Consider the following 15,388-nt stretch of genomic DNA (forward strand, 5'->3'; position numbering starts at 1 on the left):
AATTATATAGTAATAGTTATGAAAAATTTATTATTTTACATGTAGAGTAAGAAACAGATAAGTTTTTCTTAATGATGCCTAAAAGGGAAATTGATTTTCTACCCAACTGTTGATAGCAGAAACAATAGAAAGAAGAAGTTTTGCACTATTTGCACGCCTCCAAAACTACTATATTCCCCTGGACTTGACATACATTTAGCTGTGAACAAATTATCAAAGTTTTGCATTATTTGATATATTTTGATGTTGCAGTTTGACCAGATCAGGTATCATAAATATTGCACTATTCTCCCATTTGGGCTTTGGTTTATGTGTTTTGTTTTCTTATCCAAATTTTTTTTTTCTACAGACATATCTAGGCAATGTTTCTTCGCCGGTCTGATATTTATGGTTTAATTTGGGCTCATATTAGTATGTGGGATTGCGTTAAGAAGGTTTTCGTCAAGCAAAAACTGCACCTTCTACTGTAACTGATTCTTCTCAGTTCTTAGCATTTTCCATCGGGGAAAGGTTTTTGGTCAGTTGTCCATTGAAGTTATCTCTGATTGCCTCAGGTGTTTTCGAGAGGTTTTCTATATTTGCCATATGAAAGCTAAGTTGCTTCCACCTTAAATTTCTTCTAAATTAGTGCCTCCGATCCTTAGGCGGAAGATCTCAATCAGATTCTCATGGCTTATTTTTCTGAAGGTCTATAATACTTACGACAGTTCTCCCAATTTGTTGATGCTGCCACAAATACTTCCCTAGAATCCTGTGTCTTCTAAGGTATTGAGGCTCGACTCTCTTATCTAGGAGTCTGACTCGGCCTATTTTATGGGCAGAGATCGGGTTGGACTCCCATTTACATTCTAGCTCTCGTCCTTATCCTTGTCTTGCTTTTAGGCCTCGTTCTCATCCTTGAGGGTGATCCACCCTTAGTATGTAATAGATTCTAGTGGTTATGGAATACACATGGATGGAGAAGACATCTCATTGAATACCAGCTGATTTGCCACCGTATTTAGTTCTAGAAATAGTAGTAATTCTCTAGTAGTGGACATATTTTGGTGATCTAGAAGAGATCTAGAACAACAGATTGACATAACGACAAAACTGCCAATCCCCACATACGATGCTAAACTATTTACCAGAGAAATCATCATTTTGGTTAACAAATTTATACACCTAGTAAATACAGATATCGTATAATAACTGCTTAAAATGTGGTTTCGAAGTTATTGAATATTTTGGGTACAAAGCTTCCTAGAGCAGACAAAACTTTTGCTAGCATAATTACAATGATAATAATATGAAATCCCCCTATTTAGAGACTGAACTAACATGTTCTCACCAGAAAGGGCATACACATGTTTGCAAGAGGTTTACCTTCTTTTTCTTTTGTTTGGAAGTCTTTTCTACAAATGCTATTATTTTAAGTATATCTAATTGAAAAATTGATATGTTGGAACGATGATGGAATTTTTAAATTAAAAAGAAAGGTAACTAATAGGAATGCTAACTACTCTATATCTTTATCTTAGCGCGTGTTAGATGCTCTTCTTGAGATTCTTCCAAGAAATGGTACACTGTGTATTACTACCACTTGTTCAGCCTATTGACTAATTAAGCAAAACAAAATACAATTTTACACTCTTCATTAGGAAACTCTTTCAAATTTCAACTAATTCCTCCATGTATCTGAATTATGTAAAAATATGCAAAGACAGGGAGGATCTATATAACTGAATTTCAACAATTGATGAGCATGCAACTCAAATGCATGTGTCTCTCAATTAGCGAGCGATGCTAGTGAATCATTTATACAGGCAGATGATGCCACCCAATTCTTGAATGTCATTCATGCTGCAGAGGACGCAGATGTTTATCATGACTCAGTGAAGTATTTGCTGATGGTAAGGTAAAAGACTAAGGAGAATAGACCAAGGTTGACAATGAACTCATTTATGCCTATGGTAAGATTGATCGATTGGGTGATATTGAAGAATTCATTCTGATGCCAAATGTTGCTAATCTGTCAAATGTTGGTGATCGCTTGTATGATGCAGCCTTATATGTGGTTACGAAGATCATATGTGCACTATTGAAAATGTAAGGAGATCTTCCATAACAGTTGCACTATTCTCCCATTTTGGGATTTGGTTTATTTGTTTTGTTATCTTATCCCATTATTTTCTTTTGTTGTTCTACAGGTATGACTGGGTGATGTTTCTTTGCCGGAAAACTGGTTGAAGGATGCTGTGAAGCAAAGGCTGAACCTCCTGCTGTCACAATTCCTCATTTAAAGGTAATAAAATGAGTTTGGACGAATGTGAATTATCCTGTTTCAAGAAATAGGTTTATTAATATCTGTTTTATTGCAGGCCATGGTTTATGGTATATCTTCCACATAAATCGCCCCATGTACTGAAGCTTATAATTTTCATAATATAGTGGAAATAACAATGCTTCATGTATCTTACAATTGAGCAGCAAGTTCAGAACTTATAATTGGTTAATGCGGAACTTCTGGTGCACCGGTTAGTTCATATTAATGAAATTGTTTATTTCACAAGCATTTATGTTTTTCTTATCTAAAATCTTATATAAAAGCTTGCTTCCTGTATAATTTTTTCCTATTCATATAGACATACTTAGCTATAATTTGATAGTAAAATCCTTTGCCTGCATTATTCTTGTATATTTTATTGACAGTGTGACATCTATATTATGTAATAAATGATTGAAACTTACGTTTGAAATCATAGATATATATAGAATGTAAATATATATATTTACCTGTAAATCACAGTGAAATATTCATGATTACATTTTATGTTTGTGCAAACATAGTTGTTTTCCAGTTTTTTTGTTTTTTTCCTACACTTATTGTATCTAGAATGACACCACCCATTATCTAGGTTTAACAATTCAGTAGTAGCAACAATGCAACAATGAGAACCTTCCTTTTTAAAGATTGAAAAAATATGTTAGTGTAGGAATATAGTATTAGACAGATATGTTTGAAAAAAATATGGCCTGATAGGACTATTGATGTGTAACAGATTTTGTTGTTGCATTTGGGAATAAATTTGGGCTACTAAAATAGAAAGATAAATTGTAAAAAATTAGACAGTGAAGAATGATAAAAAAGTGAAATGTTAAACATTGGATGGAAGAATAATGATTTAAAAAAAGAATATATTGTGATGATGAAAATGTGACAACAGGAAGAAGAAAAATCGTAAAAACAGTGTTACAATTTACAAAAATAGTGTACTCACTTCCCTAATCTCTAACAACTTAGAAATTGTCTCGACTTGTAAAGTGCCATTTGATAATTCATCCAACACAGAGTTACTTTGTTGTGAGATGGTAAAGAACAACCAAGACTTTTAACTTCCAATGCATTTTTGTGACTATTATGTTGTTGATGAAGTCTAACATTTTTGCTAGAGTATGTAGGTATACGAGATTGTGGTAAGGATTAAAACAATTGAAGTTGTTTTCAAAGGAATCTATGGTTGCAGAAGTATTTGAAACTTTCTGTAGGATAGCTTAACTCACGTAAGGATATTAAGAGTTGAAGTGTTATACTCAGGAATCAGTGGTTACATTAGAAGTTGTATTGAATTTATAGATGAAGGGGAAGAAAAATAAGGGTAGTTAACAATAAAGGATAAGGAGGATTGCAGTTGTGTAATACGTAGGATACAGTTGATTACTGGATAAATAAGATTGTGATAAAAGAGTTATAATATGCCTTGGTAACCTATTATTGAATAATATATAGATTGGAGTAACTTGATAAAGATAAAATTTATTAGATGATAACTTATCAATTAGTTTATATTTGCTACGTCAGTGTTATGTTAGTTAAATTTATAAGTTTTGAAATTTTTTTTTAAAGGTAATGTAATAATGAATTACTAACATATGGATTTGTTTGCGATTCAATGCAGATGAATATTATATATGATACCATATGGTTCAATGAGGAGGTTGCATTATCAATTTGGTTGGATTGATACCAATATACTAAATGTATAAGCAGTTATGTGATGTAATCTAACTTTCGTTAAATTTTGAATTAATGGATGTGAAGTAAGAGATTTGTAATAAAACAATTTATTTTTCCCTTTGTATGTTGTTATTGATAATAGTATAGTTACCTTTCATAAAAAAAATAAAAGAATATAGTGTAGTTATATAATAATCTTAATAGTAAAAGTCTATTAGTACATATTATTTTTCATAATTAGTCTCTCAAAAATATTTTTTTAAAAAAGATTTTCCAAATACAATCTGTTTATCAGCAGCACTTTTTCATTGGAGTTGTATATTAGTAATACACATTAAGTGTACCAACATGGGTTAGTAATACAATCTGTTAAATAATACATAAGCTAAAAAGTGTACCAAATAAGGTACTAGTAATACACATTAATTAACCAACCAACATGGGTTGTGGTGCATTGGATGAGACTGTTCCACCCTTAGGTCGAGAGTTCCACCCTGGGTATGGAGAAAACTCTGTTGGGAGCACTGTTACCTTAATGGGCCCTGCAACGCTCGATCTAGATTAGTAGGGGCTCCAATACGAGCACCGGAGATCGGATGAAAAATTAAAAAAATACACATTAACTACTACATGCATTATTTTTTTTTGACACACTCTACCAAAAGACGCTATAAAAGTATAAGAAGTTATGTACCTAGAGTAGAAGTTTGGAAGAAAAGTGAGGAAAAAACTATAATATATATAATAGATAGTTGTTGGTTCTGCATATTAAGGCAAAAAAATAAACAATGCTTTAGAAAAGAAAATAGTGAATCATCATTGTAATTTTGGGTTATTTAACTTGGAAAGCATACCAAAGAGGAAAAATAAAGGTGAAAGTAAGAAAATAGAATATAGTAAAATTGTACTTGTTCTTCATTAGAAAATGAACAATAAAACATCCAGTGTACCTCCTCAACTCCTGTGCATGCAAATTTCATCATTGATCATTTATATTTTCAATTAGTTCAAGACACAAAAAGAAAAACTATCAAGAAGCAAAGAAATTATTAAATTAATTTTCACTTCAATGAACTAAGACGGTGAACTAAATTTCAATAAAATTGAAGAATAGAAAGATAATTGAAAATCGAATATTTAGATACACTGATTTAGAGGTGAATAATTTATTCTACTTCCAACATTCACTTTCAAGATATCTTTGACATTGAGGTAACTCTCTTAAATATATATTACTATAAATGAGAATGAAATGAGAGGAAGAAGTTTCACCTTTATGTACTGTCTTCTTCGCCAAATACAACCCTTCTACGAACATCTGGCATGATGTGATAAATGCACCAACACTTCTGCTATAATATGCATAAATATTTATTTTTTTTGTTGACAAATTTAACATACACTATCATTACTTTTATTAATAAATATTTGATACACGTGCAACGCACATATGCTAAACTAGTTGTATTAAATGAGTAGGGTGTATAAGAATAAAAATAATACCAAATAAGTTGTATTAGAATAGAAATAGTACCCCGTATTGTTAATGTTATGATTTACCATGTATAAAAATAAAATGGAATATGGTGTATAATTAATACAATTAGGGGTCGTTTGGTTGAGTATGTTAACAAAAATAATGCATACATTACTATTAATATTTTGTTTGCTTCAGTCTTTTGGTCTATGCATAATTAATGTTTGCATTCGATATACACTCAATTATTTATTAATTAGCGTATTAATAATACCATCCTTTTCTATGTATTAATAATAAAAGACATAATACATAAATAGGACCTTTAACTTTGTCAGTGCACAAGTAGGTTCTTTAACTGTAGACACGTGATTTCGTCCTCTTAAAGTTCAATTTTATTCACTTTTACCCATTTTATATTACCCTACCGTGTACCCTTACCCGTGTGATAATCCCTCCACAAATAACAAAAATAACAATCTCCTTACTAATTTTGTCTTATCCTAGCAGCCTACCCAAACAAAAATAGACACCTAACTCTTATCCCTCCAATTAAAAAACAACACCTACCTACCCTATCCTAACAACCCATCCAATCAAAAAACCACATCACACCCTACCCCCTACCCCACGTGACCCCACCTACCCTACCCCACTACCCCACCCTCACCTAATATATATACTACACCTCACGGGATTGGAAAAAAGGAGGAGAACATTCCATTTTTTCTTTTCTTCTTCACAGGAACACGGAAGAGGAGGCCATTTTTTTTAATCAAAAAGGAAAAAACAGAGGGGATTCCATTCTCTTCTTCTTTTCTTCCTTAGGATTCCCTCACGAAAAACCACTCTCCATGATCATCTCATCTTCTCCAAAAGGGAGTTCACGCCATTTTTGAAACTCCATTTCCTCTCCTTTTTTTTTTTCTTCTTCGCACACAAATCGCACAATCACACACACATCCACTGAAATGACGTGAGAATAGGGAGACGAGAGAGAGAGATTGGAGAAAATCGAGAGAGAAAAGCTGAGACGAGAATGAAATTGAGGTAAGAGGTATTTTCTCCGGTGGGTTATCGCCGGAGATCCACCGGAATCACTGCCCAAACGTCAATAGCCATGGCCTGGCTACTTTTCTGATGAAACCTGATGGAAAACAGTACCACCGGCTCTATTACGATCTGAAATCACGTTCTAAGCTCGTGCCTCTTATTTTTCGGTCAAATCCCACCGCTAGCATCAGTTCCGACCACTAAGTCGTCATTCGGGGTTGTGGCTTTCTTCTTTTCTCAGTTTCAATTTTGGATACTTATCGAGGTTTCATTTAGTGGCTGAGTTGATTCTATTCGAGGGCTAACGGATTGTAGAGTCGAGATTCGTTGAGTTCGGGAAGCGGCTTCAGTCGAACGATCCGATTTGAAATAAAATTAAGGTCCAAAATTCTTCAACTCTATCTCTTCTCATTTTATCTGTGATGATGTTCTTGATTTGTGTGTTTCATGTTTGAGTTTGATGGTTAATTTTTTACAGTGTGTTTGAGCCTCTTTAATTGTCGTAGTTTGATCGGTTTATTTAATTGATGTTGATCATGATGTTAGTGGTTCGGCTATGTTGGTTTAAGGAATAAGTTTGATCATGTTTTAATGGGTTGATAAAAGAAAAATTGGGGTGGAATTACGATATTGATAAAATGATGAATTTGGGTTTATGATGGTTTTATTGTTACTTTTTATTCAACTTGGAATAAACATGAATAATGTTGGTGAACTCGATAGTGTCACGATTTTAGGTAGCTAATTGGATATGCAAATGGTAGGTTCGGGTAGGCAAATTTAGGCATGGTGGATTGATGACATGTTTGAAGTATGTGTTGGAATCGTTTTATTTTTTTTGTCGCATTTAATTCAATTGTATAATTTGGCCGGGGAATGCCTCGAAGTATTTGTATATATTTATTCACTGGGAAATGCCCCGAGGTGTCATGTACCCGGATGACGTTCGTGGTAAAGGCCCGAGGCGTCGGGTAGAGCATTAGTTTAGGATTAGCGTAGGTTCACTTTCAGTCCCTTTTTATTTTGGGATGTAATAATTGGACTGGACTTTACATTTCGGATTGTTTTATTTTGTTTGATTATTTTGCGTGCTTGTTGTGCGGTTTATACATTTCTTAGTGCCAAAAATGGTCGATACACTCTACTAAGCGACCGTGGTTGAACCACGGGATTGAGAGGTGCCTAACACCTTCCCCTCGGTCAACAGAATTCCTTAGCCGGAATCTCTGTTCGCAAACCAGTTTAAAGAGTCAAATGGTTTTGGAAAGGATTTTCTAATGGTGACTTGACACACCAGATTACGCCCAGTGGCGACTCTGATTTTAAAAAATGTAAAAATAATTCTTCTTCGAAACAAACTGTTTCATTTTTGTCACCTTAATAATAAAACCACCCTTTCGACTCTAAAAACATAAATCTTTGGAGTCGAAAAAGGGGTGTGACATTAACTATATAAAAACTGAATAAAAAAACACTCCAATTCTACAACATATATGCGTGAAACTCAATTGCTCATACATGTATTAGTAATCCACTCAGATACTGTCACCTAATAAAAAAGACATATTATAATTATGACTTTTAACTTTATCATTGCACAAGCAGATCCTTTAACTATACAAAAGTTGAACAAAAAAAACACTTCAATTCTAACTCTGACGCGCGTGGTTTTGAGTGTATACATGCATTTTGCCAAGTGGGATTGGAGTATTTTTTTTGTTCTGCTTTTGTATAGTTAAAGGGCCTACTTGGGAACTGGTAAAGTTAAAGGTCATAGTTATAATTTGGTGTCAAGTTAAAGGTCTTTTTTATGTATTATGCTATAATACAAAGCATTTTAACACATGCATTAACTTATTAAATGAAAATTTTACCCCTCAAAATATCTTCCTATTCCTTTTTCCCACCATTTTTTGTTGTAAAAATCTTCCCGTTTCTCTTCTCCTTTAACTACTTTTCATGGAAAATAGAGGTTGTTTTAGAATGCTATCAGAATACCGTGTTTATTCCCAAGCTTCATAAAGCAACATTTCTCCGTCTTTATTCCGGTCAAAATACCATCGATTTCATTCCCAAGCTTTTGAGGTTTAGAGGAAAGTGAAAATTGGGATTTTTTATTTCTACAAACAATAGTTGTTGCTGCTCGTTTCTAACTTAAAAAGATTGGGGTCTCGTGTCTACAACAATAGCAGCTGCTACTTGCTTATCTTGAAAGAAGAATATACAGAGAAGGATAATTTGGTAAAAAAACATCTTTTTATAAAGGCAAAATGGCTTGGTGGACTTTTGTATTATGTCCGTTTTGTAATATGGATACTCCTACTTACATGTTTGTCATCTGGATCCTTAAACCCACTAAAAATCAACGTTTTAAACACTTTTTTGATTAGTGTAACACACTCGCTTCACGTCAGCTACCATGTCAGCTTCTTCGTCTGTCACATCAGCTTCCACATCATTTTTAAGTGTTAAATTTAATTACATGTCATTTTTAAATGCTACATAAGAAATTAAACTTAATTAAATAAAAAAATTATAAATTGTAGAAAAATTTAAATAATCATGTTTTTATTTTTGCTCACAAATTAAACATCAAATTCATTCCAAATAATTAAAATTCTTTTCCAACTAATTTTAATTTTTAACTATAAATTCATATATACAAAAAAATGAATTTTTGATTTTTACATTTGAATAACTTTAACAAATTCACAAAAACTTTAAGATTTTTCAAACTTATTCATGAAATTCACTAATTTTTCAATATCTACTATCACTCACTTTCAATTCAAATTTAAATCCAAAAAAAAATATGAAAAGATTTCAAATTTAAATTTTAATCCAAAAAAAAAATATGAAAAGATTTGAATTGAGAGACAAAAAAATAAAAATTAAAATAAAAAGTAAATTCAAAGTTTTTTTTTTTTTTTTGGTTGGGGGGGGGGGGGGGGCTGGTGCTGATTTGTTCATTGGTAGTAGCTTTTCTCTTCGACTTTTCTATGGCAATGGTAATGAAGGAAAAAGGCAATAAGAGAAGTGGCAAAAGCTGCAGAGAGAATACAAACTGAGATAATGATAGCAATAAGTTTGCCCGAGATGGGTTTTGTAAAACGATGAGAGGAAGATTATGGGAGAAAAAGGGAGGAAATGTTGACTGAAAAGGTTGCGAAAATGTCAGAAGGTGGCGGAGGATATGTTGGTGGTGGTGAAAGAAAGAGTGGAAAAAATGGGTTTTGTGTTAAGGGCGTGTTTGGCGCTGATAGAGTAGAAAATGAGAATTTGGGTTGAGATTGAGGTTAATGGTGGTGCTGCTGGGGTGGGAGATGGGAGGCGTTAATGGTGGTGGTGCTGCAATGACCATGGAAACCTTGGGGGCTGCAGGGGAGGGGGTGAGGGACTGGTGGACGTCGGTGGGGTGGGGTGCTTGACAGGGGAGGGCCTTTTTATTTTTATTTTTTAAAAATTTATTATTTTTGATTTTTAAAAATCTATTTAAATTTAAAAAACTGTAGTTGGGGGACCTTTTTTTATTTTTTTAAAATTATTTTAATATAGAATTGATCCCTACTCGCACCTTAGGCATGTGTCTGCTCGCGTTTTGTCCTACTCATCCATTTTAATACCACGTAGGTCTGATCAACAGTCAAGGGGTTTCAAATGTTGCTTTTTAGTGAGTTTAATAGTCCAGATGACAAACATGTAAGTAGGAGTATCCATATTACAAAACGAAAATAGTACAAGGGTCCACAGAGCCATTTTGCCTTTTATAAAATTTATTTAAATATATATTATTTTTATTACATCAAACCAAACATTGCTTAAGAAATAATGTCTGCATAATTAATACCAGCATTATTAATACTTGCATCAATAATACATGCATTACTAATACCCCTTATTTAGTATTAATCTTATACACTCTACCAAACGACTCCTTATTAGAGGTACATAAATTGAAAACAGTACCAAACAAGGATTCAAATGCACATATTATTTTTTCTAATACCTCCTACCAAATGATGTCTAAATTTTTTCCTTCCCTCCACCCACCCCAACCCATGCACCCCACCCCCTTCCAATTGATATTATTAGGTTTGGGTGTAAGTCAAGATAGGTAGGTTTCTCCAGTAGGTTGATTGGTGAAAGTTGGATTTTATCAATTATTTTTGGTATAGTCACCTTTTCGGATTGAATGGTTATAATTTTTTTCAATGGTTGTGACTTTTTCAAAGAGTTGCAACTTTTTTGAAGAGTTACACCTTTATGAAGGGGTGCACCTTTCTGAACCGTTATTTCTCTTCATGAAGCAACACCTTGATGGCTATAAATACCTGAATTTTTCCTAAGGTAAGGACAATTTTTTTTGAGTTGAAGACATTCTTCTTCTTAAAAACTCTTTGTGATCGTCAAACTGTTGAGTGCATTCGAAGTTTCTGAAAGTTTGAGTTACCACTACTTTCAGAAAGGGAACCATTTTATCCTGGAGGAAAGATTCCATAACCTCGGGTAATTGAGGAGAATAAATTCCTTAAGGACACACTGTTAAGTCGGTGGACTTGGTTTTTAAATTTCTGCTTCATCTTCATTTCTTTATAGTTGTTGAACACTTCATTTGATAGGTCTTTGATTATTCATTTGAACTTGTGTTTGAAGATGTTGAACTTCATTTTAGTTCTTGAAAACATATTCTTGAACTTAATTTAAAGTATCTATAGAAAACATACAGATTTTGTACCCTCCGGAATAATACTATATTTGCTTAATAATCCTATTGAGTAAAAACATAAGTAGACATTGTAGTTCTTTTTTTTTTCTTTTTTTACAGGACATTGGTAGTTTATACTATCACATTGTTAAGGCCACCTTTATTTTAATTTACTAGAACTGTTTGTTTACAAGAATGTAGTTTGGTATGTTGAACAAAAATTTCAATATGGTAATTAGACATATACTGTACCATGCCCAAGTAACACTGTTATGAGATATGAAAAGATGAGATTATCATTTTGTTTTTCATTTCCTGATGTTTATATAACTAATGAGAAAATTTGGCTATTAAGTTTCTTCAAGTTTTCAATTAGCAAAATGGTCTATTGAGAAAATTTTGCTATTAAGGTTGCCTTTGTTTTTATTATGATTTAGAAGTATGAATCTGAATGCACATCTGAATGTTTAAGATATTGTGTGTAGATCTGAAAACTAAATTATTAAGACTATTTGTTTTTCAATATCTGAATGTACAAAATTTATTTATCTAGATATATAATTAAAAAGATATAATTTAAATAAAAATTAATTATATATTAAGAAAATATTTGAATTAATACAATAGAATTATTATTTGATTGAAAAAAATATTTATGTTTGCTAGTGATAGTGGAGATGGTTTGTACTGCTGGTGGTTGTAGTAATGAGTAATTTTAGTGACTAGTAGTGTTGGTGGTAATAGTTGTGATGACAAAGATGGTTGGTATTATAATGACTGTTAGCGGTGATGGTGATTCTGATGTGAAGTTGGTGGATGGTAGTTTTGGAGGTATTGATTGCGATGGTTGAAAAATGAATGTATGATGTTTGATGATGCGTTGGAGGTAATTGAAGATGCTATTAGCTGGGACAGTGTAAATGGTTGTTAGTAGAAATAGATTGTAATGATGGTAGTGGTTGAAGTGGTGGCAGAGGTTGCGATGCCGATGACAATGATGGTGGTGGTGGCTGAAAAATGTGTGGAGGTTGATGATGTATTAGTGGTAGTTAGCAGTCGTGCTAGTTGTGATAGATGAGTTAGTCGGTAGTAGGAATTGGTCGGTAGTTGTTGATGATGATGGTGCCGTTGGAATTGGTGTTAGCGTTGGGGTCGCGATAGCGGTGGATATAATTAGAATAATGGAGGTGGTGGATTTTGTAGCGGCTGACAATAGTGGTTGGTAGTAATATTGGTGATTGTATCAGTGTTAGCAATTGCATTGTAAGGTGACCAAGTAGTTCTCACTTACTAGATTATGAATATCAAATTCTTCTCAATTACTCAATTTACCACAATTGAAAAGAAAGGAAATGAAAGAAAATATCAGATATTTGACATTGTAAATATTGAAATTCTTCTCAATATCATGATGATTTTTTTTGTCTTTACAAATATCCGATACTTGTTTATGGGATTCTTCTCGTCTTTATAAATACGATCCAAGATTGTATTTGCCATTATAAGAGCATCTCCCTTAAAAGTCTAATCACAAAATATAACTTGATTCAAAAAATTTTAAGCAAAGTAGATGAAATTGATGTTTTAAAAGCTGATTTTGTTGAGAAATTAGAACGTAAATGAAAACATTTTATATTTTAAGGTTGATTTCGTGGAGACGAGTTTGACAAAAGAGTTAATCGTTTTTTCAGAGCTTCAATTGCCGTAACAATGGAGATTTGGGGACATGGTTGTTCTAAAGATAAGAAAAGAAGGCATTTTAAATAATTGATAAATTTAATTACACCTGACACTTTTTAATTGGTGGTTGCTGTTAATTTTTTTCATCACGTGCGTCGTATGCTTGACTACACACACACAGGAAAAAAAAATCCGTCAAAATGGTCCATTTATAACGATTTGTATTAATTTTGTGGTATAATAGCTTGCCCGCAAAGTTGAAGTGTCTTTTTGAAAATCTCGGACAAGTTCAATCGTTACATTATGACTTTTCTCATACATAAAGGTGGCATTTAACATGAATTTCACTAGAATGTACGCCCTCCAACTCCGAATAAGCAGACACATATATGACATGATACAAATCAATTACCACATGTTCATACTAAAACTCTACATAGGATACGGGTGTCTACCTGAATTTGAGCATGTATAAACTTGAGGAGGAAGTTCGGACATGATATTGTTGATGAACAATTTTTCGGCGAAGAGTATTTTGAGTTTTGAGGACCATCTCACTGGAATATATCATTGACGTTATTTTTAATTGATTGTTTGATTTATTGGATTAAAAATATTGGGTGTATAAGAATATAAATAGTACCCCATATTATAAACGTCATGGTTTATAATGTATAAAAATAATACTCCTATTGAATAGGACGAATAATACAACTAATACATGTGTTATTTTTTCTAATACCTCACACGAAATGACCTCTCCGAAATCCCTTCCTTCCTAATAGGTTGATTGGTGACAAATGAAGTGCATCAATTACTTTTGGCACAACTTGTGCTGTCTTGGCCTTCTGTATCCCCTTGCTCTAGTCCCTTTTTGCTACTTTTCAATAACCCAATAGTAATGTATTCGTTGAAATTTAAATATCTTAGTTTGATTGGACAAGACATTTAAAAAAATCAAAAGAGACTTTTAAATTTTATGATCTTAAATTAATGATGTGTATAGCCTTTTAAATCTTATGGTTCTAAGCTTTTCATGTAAAATGTTGGACTTGAAAAACTAAGTATAGAAAAAAAATATTCTTTTTGGAACAAACAAAACGAATGTAAGACACTTAAATTGGAACGGAGGAAGTATTTTGTTAATTTTGTTAAACTGCAAGTAGCCATTGGTAGTTTCTTCTAACACACCCCTTTCATATACTATGCTTGTGTTTATTACTTTAGCAATTAATGGGTAAAATAAAGCTTAATTATGGTAGAGGCTTTGTCAAGTTTATTATAAATACCTATTATTATCTCCATAAACACATACAAGAACTGCTAATGTGCTTTTTCAAGGAACAATAAAGTTGTTAATATTTGATTTGAAGATAGAAATATTTATCCTCTTAAAATTCTTAAAATCATTTTTTTGGTTCCTTGTTTTGCTTTGTAGATTTCAGAAATGGAGATTGGCTTAGCAGTTGGTAGTGCAGTTGGTGGTGCATTTCTTAATGTGCTCTTTGAAAAGCTTGCTAGTGGGGTTGAGCTGCTCAAGATGTTTCAGAAGAATAAGCATTATGATGATGGGCTTTCAGAAAAGCTGCGGAGAGCTTTGCGTGGTCTTCAGATTGTGCTGAGTGATGCAGAGAATAAGCAGGCATCAAATGAACACGTGAGAGAGTGCTGTGGACTCTGCTGAAAACTTAATGGAAGAAGTCAATTATGAGGCTTTGAAGCTTGAGGTGGAAGGCCAACATCAAAATCCTGCAGAAACATGTAACCAGCAAGTATTTCGGTTTATTTCAGAGTGCTGTGGACGGCGCTTGCGTGATGATTTTTTTCGTAACATCAAGGAGAAGTTGGAAGGCACCATTAAAACATTGGAGGATTTGCAAAAGCAAAATCGGTGACCTTGGCTTACAGAGGTATTCTGATTCGGGTAAGAAACTAGAAACTAGACCACCTTCAACTTCCATGGTTGAACCTGATGTCTTTAGTAGGCAGAATGAAATAGAGCAATTGATTGACCGTTTAACGTCTAAGGAGGCAAGTAAAAAGAATCTGACTGTTCTCCCTATTGTTGGAATGGGGGGCTTGGGCAAGACAACACTTGCTCAGGCTGCTTACAACGATAAGAAGGTGACAGATCATTTTAAATTGAAAGCTTGGATTTGTGTATCTGAGACATATGATGCTATCAGAATAACAAAAGGCTTACTTCAAGAAATTGGCTCATCTAACTCGAAGGTTGATGACAATCTTAATCAGATGCAAGTTAAATTGAAGGAAAGATTAAAGGGGAAGATGTTTCTTATTGTTCTGGATGATATGTGGAATGAAACCTACGACCAGTGGACAGACTTGAGGAATATTTTTGATCAAGGAGGTATTGGAAGTACGATCATTGTGACGACACGTAAAGCGAGTGTTGCCAGGATGATGCTAGCTGAGCAAATTAGCATGGACACCTTGTCAATTGATGACTCTTGGT

General features: G+C 33.2%; 1 protein-coding gene and 1 long non-coding RNA gene across 4 annotated transcripts in view; both read left to right on the forward strand.

Annotated features, from left to right (window-relative positions):
• Positions 1-6: 6 nt before the first annotated feature.
• On the forward strand, positions 7-4,119 carry LOC124885159. Of its 3 annotated transcripts, XR_007047592.1 has the most exons (7): positions 7-266; positions 350-765; positions 1,707-1,952; positions 2,046-2,088; positions 2,190-2,284; positions 2,361-2,516; positions 3,939-4,119. It is a non-coding gene; the product is annotated as an uncharacterized LOC124885159 (long non-coding RNA). The 3 variants fall into 3 exon arrangements; XR_007047591.1 differs by having other exon boundaries at positions 7-765; positions 1,703-1,952; XR_007047590.1 differs by having other exon boundaries at positions 7-765.
• A 10,249-nt stretch (positions 4,120-14,368) lies between these two features.
• LOC107847469 (disease resistance protein RGA2) overlaps positions 14,369-15,388 on the forward strand; it is a 4,170-nt gene continuing 3,150 nt past the window's right edge. Inside the window, exon 1 of the mRNA XM_047400296.1 lies at positions 14,369-15,386. Coding sequence (XP_047256252.1) covers positions 14,728-15,386 — 659 coding nt within the window. The 5' untranslated portion in view covers positions 14,369-14,727. The remainder of the gene's footprint in view (positions 15,387-15,388) is intronic.

Source organism: Capsicum annuum, chromosome 11, assembly GCF_002878395.1.
Source record: "Capsicum annuum cultivar UCD-10X-F1 chromosome 11, UCD10Xv1.1, whole genome shotgun sequence".
NCBI classification, from domain to species: Eukaryota; Viridiplantae; Streptophyta; class Magnoliopsida; order Solanales; family Solanaceae; genus Capsicum; species Capsicum annuum.